A 9,224-nucleotide genomic window follows, 5' to 3' on the forward strand; every position below is an offset into this window, starting at 1 on the left:
AATTAAAACAGAAACTCACGTGATGGGAGGATGGTATTTTACTGGACATGGATGAAGTAGAGTCATCAAACTGATCTTTGTCTCCTAAAGGTTAACTGTTTCATCCTTCACCCAGTATGGCACTGGGAAAAACCTTCAGTCCACAAATTCTGCAGCCATAACGTTACATATTTAGTGGATTTCAGTGCCCAATAATTATTCTGGCAGTTTTTCTGTTATGATCTCAGATCTGCTGGTGTTTTTTGCGTTTTCATTTGTTTTCATTCTGATAATTTATAGCTTGTTCATTAATGTTGTTGAGGTTTTACTGTGAATCAAACCAGAAACTCTCTGGAGGGGGATTTGCTTTACAACACAGTAATAAAGAAGAGTCATAAAGATGATCTTGGCTTCTTAAAGTTTAAAAGTTTCATCTGTAGACAACATTCCCCAAGTAAGACTTTTAAGAATAACCATATAAGACTTTAAGAATAACTTCAGTCCCCAAATTCTGCAACCACCTTTTATCATCTTACATTTGAAAATCACATTAAGCATCTGTTTAAAATCTGTTTCTTTCATCTTCGTAATATATTCAAAATTCGTCCATTTCTTTCTTTCTCTGGATTCTCGTCAATGCCTTTGTCTCCTCCAGGCTCGACTACTGCAATTTTCTGTTTGTTGAAATCCGCAAAAGAACATCTTCAGAATCTTCAGTATATTCAAAACAGCGCAGCCAGAATTCTATTGAGGGCCCGTAAATCTGCCCATATTACACCTATTCTGGATGACCTTCATTGGCTTCCTGTCACCTACAGAATTCAGTACAAAATTGCTCTCATCACCCATCAGAGTTTAAACGGAACCTCACCGGATTATCTGAAGGACCTTCTCACTCCACATTCATCCACCAGATCTCTACGATCACAAGACTGCAACTTCCTCCACCTTCCTTGATCTAGATTAAGGACCATGGGAGATCAGGCATTTGCTGTGGCTGCCCCCCGTCTCTGGAAATCTCTCCCGGACTATTTGAGAGCTCCGCAACCACTGGTTGGCTTTAAAAGAGGCTTAAGACTTTTTTATTTAAGCAAGCCTATTCTGCCTCCACATGATTTTTATGATGTTGATTTTATCTAGGATTTTAGTTGCACTGTGTAGCACTTTGAGATTTTTGCTAATGAAAAGTGCAGTACAAATTAAATTTATTATTATTATTATTATCTTTATTGGATTTAATGGCATTCAGTGTCCTATAATTATTCTGTGACAATTTTTCTATCATAGTCCACTAGCATTTGTTTTCTATTTGTTTCCGTTCTGATCACTTCTGGGTTGTTCATTACTTTTGTTAAGATCTTGTTGTATGGGTATTTTTTTTTTGTTTTGAACTTATTTCTTGTGCTCTGTTTTCTGTTCATTCATGTAGCTTTCTACAGATTGTGTCCAGTGGTGAGGCAACATGTGAGGCCTTCAGAGTCTCAGTATTAAGCATTTTGTTACTGTAGTAGCTTTTTTCTCCTTTTAAAATATCATTGACTCGAAAATCTACAGGAAAAATGATCAATTTAAAATTGATGAAAAATTATCAACTTTCTTTCTGATTCATAAGAGACTGTGGTAGTTACTATGCTGCCTAGAAAAAAATACTATAGCCCAGTTTTTCTCTAAGAAAGGTGAGTAGACTGTGCGAGATTGTCAACCATTTAGCATAGTTAGCTTAGCTACATACTACTGTTTACCTCCATTTCACTGGCATGTAATGAATGAAGGGAAGAATTTAACAACATATTCATATATTTAACTAGTCCCTGTACCTTTTATCACACTTAACAGCAGATGAGTCAGTCAGCAGCAGCTCTAGCCCCGATACCATCATAACCTCTCCCCCCTGTCCCAGTGAAAAAGGTGAGCAACACTGTATTCAACAACAAGCAAGTTAGCATCATTCCAGGGAATCTTTGTGGATTTTTCCTGTCTCTCTACTCTTTTTACAGTTACACAATGAAAACAAGTTATGTATTACTCACAGAAATTCAAACAATCTTTATAAAATCTTCCATTAACACACTTAGCAGTGAGTGAATGAGGTTGATTTACAGTGCTAAGACTGTCCTCCTGGTTCTGATTGGTTGTTTTTGCGTTTCTTTAGACAGCAGGCAGCTCAGGGAGCAGGATGAGGAGATTGGTCTTTCCATAGATTATCTGTTTTATAGCAAACCGTCATGACATGGTGACAGCTTTAACAAATGTGGAAATAAATTTTTTTACTTAAGTTATAGTCTGCAGCTTGAAAAAAATGCAACTACATAGTATTTTTTCTTTTAGAAATCTGGATTGCTTCATGTATGTTTTGCACATTGCCTGTGACTGTTTCTGATGGGGAGAGACATTTTAATAAGTCAAAACTAATAATAATAATGAAAAAATTAAGCAACCTTTTTGCATGCAGTATGTGGACTGTCGCATGTAAATTTCACTAGCAGTGAATATTGTGCTAGTATCAGCATTGGACCAATGAAACAAGGCAATTGCAAGCCTTTAAAATTCTGATGCTTTTGATGGGTCAGATAGACTCAAGAAATTGTAAAAGCAGCTGTGAATGGGTGGCTTTTTGCCACGGGGCCCAAGACTCCTGGCGGAGCCCCTGCTTACAGTGACGTCTTCTGGATTTAGAAAGTCATTGAAGGCAAATTAAATAAAGACAGGCATGTTAAATGGTTCATCCCCATCACGTCAGGTACATTGATGCCTAACGTAATGATGAAAGAAATTTGAATAATCCAATAGAAAAATGATCAAGCGTGGAAATGAGAACGGGATAATTATTTTCCTTTATAAGATCAAAATGATCCCAAACGGGAGAAAACTTTCTCTGTTGATTCATTCTGGTATTCAAATACGAGCCAAAAACCAACACAAAGCAAAGACCACAAAGTACCTCCATCCAACAAAACCCACAAACGTTTAGACAGTTTCTCCCTTATCAATACAATTTAGTCACATTCAAACAACATGGGAACTGTATCGGTCACATGGTTTCCTTAAAATGATACCCGCTCCAACACAGGGTTTCATCTTGTTCGCTCTGCACATGTGCTGAGGTTTCGGTGTTATTTGGCTCATCACTAGTGTTAACTCATGTGGTAATGTCAAACCCTCTTTGTGAACCTGTGTGTGAACTATCTGAGCCCAGTGTTACTCCTTTCCTCTCCTCAAAGTCTCCCTGAATACCTCCTGGGGTCTATCTGTGAAACTTCTTAAACATAGTACGTAGTCATGGTGAGCTGAAGCTTCATGAGGCACTGAGGCATTCAATCCAACTGTTTGACTCATGACCTGAAGCGCCACGGTGTTTTGTTGATCTACTGCAGGGGTCCCCAAAGTCGGTCCTTGAGGGCCAACATCCTGCATGCTTTAGTTCTCTCCCTGGTTTAACGTACCTGGATCAAATAATGTCTCATTAGAGGCCTAGGAAGAACACTGACATACTGAGAAGGTTGTTAATACCACCAGGTAGAGAAGTAGAATACCTTCAGGATGCTGGCTCTCCAGGATCGACTTTGGGCATCCCTGCTCTACTGTGACATCAAATGGACAATATATGCGAAATATGCAATGTGAAAATATATGAAGCCCGGAATTTAATAAAAAAGTAAAATGATGTTTGAGATTCTGATTCTGTATATTTTTATTAGAATCTAAATCTGTTTACATGAAACAATGGCTGAATCCAAAAATAAAACTGGAAACAAATGGGGGAGAGAGTTGTGATTGGTTGTTACTCTAACCAAGCTTTGTCACTAGATATAAAGTTACATATTTTTATTACTTAAAAATAAAAGCCAACTGTGCTCAGGTTTAGGTGGTTTCTTTGTTTTAAGATGATTCCATCTCCTACATAAAATACCCATGAATGCAGATGAAGCATCAAAAAGTTTATAAAATTAGCGGGATGTTTTCTAAGGATCTTCACTGGATTTTTTCAGAGTCCAGAAAGAATAAAGACAGAAATAACTCCAAGTATTGTCTAAATATAGCATCTATGTTTCCCTGTAAGATCTCCAGCTTCAAATGAGAAATAATTCCTCATTCTTTTCTAGTTTCTTCATTCATGTTGTTGTGATACAAAGGAAGACAAAAGAAACCCCACATGAATAATTACCCTCAATATAATAAGAAACAGGAAGTGATGTCAGGATCTGTTTTCCTCTTTGCTGCATCTGCTTCCTCTACATGACAGATGGTTTGATTTCTCTAGGAAAAATATCCCAGGAGTCAAACCCAGGAACATGGTTCTTCCAGTCCGGCTGAAGAGGAGGATTGTTTAAAGCCATCAAGCAGCTCAGCCAGTAGCATTCAGAGGTCAGAGGTCTCAGATGCACCTTCACTTCCCCTTGAAATTCATCTAAACATTCTGGGAAACCAGACTGAGAAGGAAAGGTTCAATGTTAGACACTGATTGATCTATAAATGGCTCTGTGTTCTGTTTGGTTTCCAAACTGGATCATCTGTAAACAAACCTTCAGAAGTTCTTCTTTGTTGGTGTGGAACAGCGCCATCTGCAGGTTCTGAACTGTTAGCTGTCTGTACTCTTTAACCTGGAACACAGGAAGCTGCTGCTTACACACTTCCTCATGCTGCTTTAGTGATTCTGTGCAGAAAGCTGTTCTACAGTCCAGTTACCTTCTGAGGAGTCGGTCCACTGCTGGACTCAGTCAGTTGGAACATTTTTTCTATCTGCTGCCTCCTTCTCTTCATTTCATCTGATGCATTTCCAAAAGTTTTCTACAAACATCAGTTCAATATCAAGTGAGACCCACAGTGACATTAAACCCAGCAGGTAAACATCCTGAGATCAGATCTACCTGAATCAGATCTTTGGCCTCCTTTGGGTTCCTCTTCCTGAACTTCAGCTGATCTTTGACCTTTGGCCACTGCAGCAGCTTCAGGTTGTCGTACATCTCAGTCAGTCTGGTTTTACTGACCGGGTTGTTCATGCTCTCAGTGTCTCCTGTTGTCAGTGAAGCAGCTACCTGAGCTGCCAGGCTGTCAGACAGTTAGTTTGGTTATTTATGCAGCAGGTCAGTAAATATGAAGTTTCATCTTTATGTACCTGTCTTTGAGTGATTTCAGTTCTTCTTCTCTTTTGGCCGTTTCAAATCTGTGGAGGGGAAAAATTAAGCTTTGAGTCGAATACAGACCTGCAGAGATAAACTATTAAGGTAAATATTAGCTAGTACTAGCTACATAAAATAACATTAGAAAATTTCTTACCGGGCATAAAGTAGCTTCTCTTTGTAAAACGTCTCCATCTGAGTCATTCTGTTAAGATACATGTTATGAAAATCATCAGTTTTCTGATCACTTTTTATTCATGGTATTTTATGATTAATTTTAAAAAGCAGACTTTTCTTTGTTTTGTGTTCACATCCCTGTGGGTTACAACGCTGGAGGCTGGAGCCCACATGCGCTGACTTCTGCAGTCTTTAAGTACATAAAATATCATCATTGACATGAATGTGCAGGACTGAAGGTAGGAGGTAGTTGAGTTCAGTTAATTGATATTGTGCTGATTCGCAACTAGGGTCGTCTTAAGGCTCTTTTAAGAAAAAAATTGTTTAATATTTGTTCAATTTACACGTTAACCATTCCTGCTCAGTCCTTTGACCGTTGTCAGATTCACAGGGCAGATCTTCCTCCAAGGCCCAAGTCTCTACTTCGGGGTTAACTCCCTCACTAGTTTTGAACATGAACCACGCAGTGGCACGGAGCCGTTTGTGGAGTAACTTTAATAGCTCCAGCTAACAGGTGAAGGCTGCACAGACTTTTCTTAATAGCCGCTGCTCCGGTCATCGTCCACACTCACTCCGCCACACATACCAACTCCCACTCACTCCTCAAGCATGCGGGTTTCAGCACGCAGCGCCCCCTTCTGACCGGAGGACGGCTGCCACACATCTCACTCACCCACACACAACATACACGCCACTCACTGAGCTAATCATCACATCAAGTGGAGGCACTTTCCGCAACACGTAATAATGGAGGAAAAAATGTGTTCCATATTTCCTTGCAGGAGAGTTTTGTCCATCTATTCAAACCTAAGCTAGATAACCTGCTGCATAGAGAATGCCGTTTCCTGGATTAATAAACTATTTGCTAAATCTCCCACTTGTAGTCAATTGTTTGTGCTCTAGATCACAGGTGAAGCTTTGAGGATCACTTTCAGTGGAATGTTAACACTTTTTAAAAATCAAATTTGATATATATTGTCTTATCTGCAATGTCTACCATAATGTGGATTTGCCAGAACTGCATGTAAATACGATAGCTGAGCTTGTTACATGAATAGTACCTCTGTTTGAAGAAATTCACTTCTTCATCGTCTTGTTTCAATTCACGTCTATGAAGGGAAAAAAAAAATTAAACCAAGTTATTAAATAAATAATAAAGAGCAAACAATAACATTAAACTCCAGCCTCAGATATTCTCGATATATCTGAGGCAAACTGTTGGCATTTTAACTAAACTTGTATGATTTACATTTTCATCAATGAAAAATGCATTATTTTGTATTTTCCAGACACAGTGCCGTTTTATAGCACTATGTGAATGTGAAGGTAACTAACCTACCTTCAGTTATTAAAATGCTGCATATGTTAAACATAAAAGTTATGTTTTGATGTCTTGAGATTGGACCTTTGTCTCTTTCAGAAGCTCTTCTTTCAGTACATCATCATAATAACATTTCTCCATTATGCTATTTAAAACCGTTCTTAGGATTTTTGTACTGAGAAGTAGTTTGGAGAATGAGCTCTTTAGACTCGCAGTGGCACCAGCCTGGTGGAGCTTTGTGAGGGAGGCTTAGCGAATGGGTTCTCAATGAGGTGGAAACTCAGCTGGAGAGTGAAGCTCGGAGGAGCGTTCGGTAAACGCTCCTCCGTTGACCCACTTACTTGGTGGAAATTATTTTTCCACCAAGTAAGTCCAAGTAGCCAAGTATACAAAGTGGGAAGAACTGAAAATTTAGTTTTATAATAAATGCAAGTCCTTCAAAAACAAAGGTATAAATAGATGTAAAAACATAAGTAAACTAAAGAATCACTCAATTTAATTTCTAAGGAACTTTACATCATTTCTTCTAATTTCTTGTGGAGGTTCTCAGTTTCAGGTTTGGTTTCTGTCTTGCTGCGACACAGTATAAGACATTTCCATTTAACCTGCAGTCATTACATTTATTCATTTAGGATTTTTCCTTTTTTACTTTCCAACCAAAATCACATAACTCATAACATTAATTATTAGTGCATTTAAAACAAAGATTCCATAAGTTTCAATCAACATTAAATCATGAAACAAGATTGCTTGTTGCCACCAGGTTTCTGCAACCGGTTTTCTGTGTCCTGAAAAGATCTCAATCAGTCCCAACCAGGTTTCATGACAGTCTTTATGGAAATAAAAAGCTGTTCTGCCATTTTGTAACAGAAATAAGAAGAGTGATCTTCTCATATTTCACTTCCTAACATTCTTAAATTTCTTGGGATGCTTTACCGAAAATATTTTCAATCATTTGAATCCTTTCATTTTTGTCTATTTTAAAGTATTTGTCTTTGGAGGAAGACAGTTCTTGATGGGGTTTTTTTTCCACAAAGAGGTTCAGTTAAAGCAAAATGCTTCATGTTACTGTAATAAAACAAATATATTGATAATTGCACTAATGTTACAACCCTTATGAGTTGAGATATTTTCAGGATGTTATGTAGCTCTTTTGAACTGATGTCTATTTTACATAAAAAGGCAAAAAAGAATAGATATTGTGTCTCAATGAGGTTTTTCTCCATGTCTGTCAAACTGCTAGAAACAATGATTTTTATAAGCTGCAGTAGCTTATAAAAATTAGTTTTTTGCATATTTGTTGAAACTGTTACTGTGTCATGACAGCATAGAATGAGGTAGACCTCTATGAAAACAATCTCCTCTGTCTTCCCCCAGTGCTAACTGTAAACAACCAATCAGAACCAGGAGGAGGGACTTAGGGCTGTCAATTACTCATCTGCCTCTACTCTGCTTCCCCCCTTTCTCTCTGCTACGCTGCTTTCTGCAGCATGTTGAAGTTCTTTTATTTTTGATCCTAAGCACCACCGAGGTCCATTAACCATTTTCAGGACCTGACCAGAACCCCTTAATGTAAATTACTTTCAGAAAAAAATGACATTTGGTTAAATATACAACAAGCTTTAATGCTGAAAAATGATCAAATATTTTGTCTTTACATTAACTCAAAATAGCTGGATCCAATGATCAGTTAATACAAAATGTGATTGAGAAACTGATTGAGGAAACTAATGACCTTGCCAAAAGGAGTTTATTTGTTTCAGTCAAACTGTTATAAAAAAATAACAGATTAAAATCTGTTGGGGATTTTCTGTGTTGTCATTTTCATTATTACTTTAATCCATTAATCAGTTTTATATTAATCAGCATTGATGTGATTTTCTTGTCTGCGTGAAGACTTTTTGGCTTTTGGAACTGATTGTTCCTTCCACCCTTGGGAGAAATCGCTCTCATGGGAAAGGGCTTGATGACCTGTATGTGTGTAGTTAGAGCTTGCCATCTGTTTTTATTGTTTATCTTTTCTCACTTTTGTGATTGACAGCAACAACTGACTCAGTGAATCACTGACCTCGCCTTACGTAGTTCATCACGGGATTCAAACAGGCTGTTCAGAAACAAAACACATTAAAACCCTTCAAAACACAGATTCTGTTGTAAAATGACTGAATATCTGACAGTTTTTATGTCCACATGACCAGCAATACGTTTTATGATTTAAAAATAATGAACATTAATAGTTTAAAAGTAGTTTTTTAGCTTGTATGTGAACAATACTGCTGACTAACTGATTTCCATTCTCGTTCTTGTTTTAGAATATTTCTACAGAAAGAAAAAGATAATTTAAGCCCAACAGTGAAAGCTACAAATGAAAGTCTCAAATTTAAAAAATGTTTATCAATTGCAGTAAAAACCACAAATCTGGCAGTATGTTTTTTAATTTCTGACATCATCAGCAAACTGTTACACAGCTTGAAGACTAAACTTTAATGTGGCCCATCAGCTTGTTGTGTGTGAACAGTACCTTTCTGATTTCTGTACTTTAATGCTCTCGGACTTAGCCATGCTGGAGAAGAAAAACATAAACAATTTAGTATTTATTTAGTATTTAGTTTAAAACTAAACTTTAC

The 9,224-nt window shown here is 37.4% G+C and overlaps 1 protein-coding gene and 1 long non-coding RNA gene across 6 annotated transcripts in view; both read right to left on the reverse strand.

Moving 5' to 3' along the window:
* Positions 1–1,895, reverse strand: part of LOC107835026 (uncharacterized) — a 3,379-nt gene extending 1,484 nt beyond the window's left edge. The window contains exons 1-2 of the long non-coding RNA XR_001660855.1: positions 1,630–1,895; positions 1,372–1,377 (exon numbers count right to left, since the gene is read on the reverse strand). This is a non-coding gene — a long non-coding RNA (uncharacterized LOC107835026). The remainder of the gene's footprint in view (positions 1–1,371; positions 1,378–1,629) is intronic.
* A 1,510-nt stretch (positions 1,896–3,405) lies between these two features.
* LOC103132128 (interaptin-like) overlaps positions 3,406–9,224 on the reverse strand; it is a 15,509-nt gene continuing 9,690 nt past the window's right edge. For 3 of the 5 annotated variants that reach the window (XM_016667162.1, XM_007543874.2, XM_016667161.1), the window contains 9 exons: positions 9,119–9,160; positions 8,666–8,701; positions 6,338–6,385; positions 5,257–5,304; positions 5,096–5,143; positions 4,848–5,028; positions 4,666–4,767; positions 4,503–4,580; positions 3,406–4,409 (listed from right to left, as the gene is read on the reverse strand). In XM_016667162.1, the coding sequence (XP_016522648.1) occupies positions 4,212–4,409; positions 4,503–4,580; positions 4,666–4,767; positions 4,848–5,028; positions 5,096–5,143; positions 5,257–5,304; positions 6,338–6,385; positions 8,666–8,701; positions 9,119–9,160 (781 nt within the window). In that variant the 3' untranslated portion in view covers positions 3,406–4,211. The remainder of the gene's footprint in view (positions 4,410–4,502; positions 4,581–4,665; positions 4,768–4,847; positions 5,029–5,095; positions 5,144–5,256; positions 5,305–6,337; positions 6,386–8,665; positions 8,702–9,118; positions 9,161–9,224) is intronic. The other 2 variants (XM_016667164.1, XM_016667163.1) reach the window with 1 other exon arrangement.

The sequence above is a fragment of the Poecilia formosa genome, unplaced genomic scaffold (assembly GCF_000485575.1).
Source record: "Poecilia formosa unplaced genomic scaffold, Poecilia_formosa-5.1.2 Scaffold930, whole genome shotgun sequence".
Taxonomy (NCBI): domain Eukaryota; kingdom Metazoa; phylum Chordata; class Actinopteri; order Cyprinodontiformes; family Poeciliidae; genus Poecilia; species Poecilia formosa.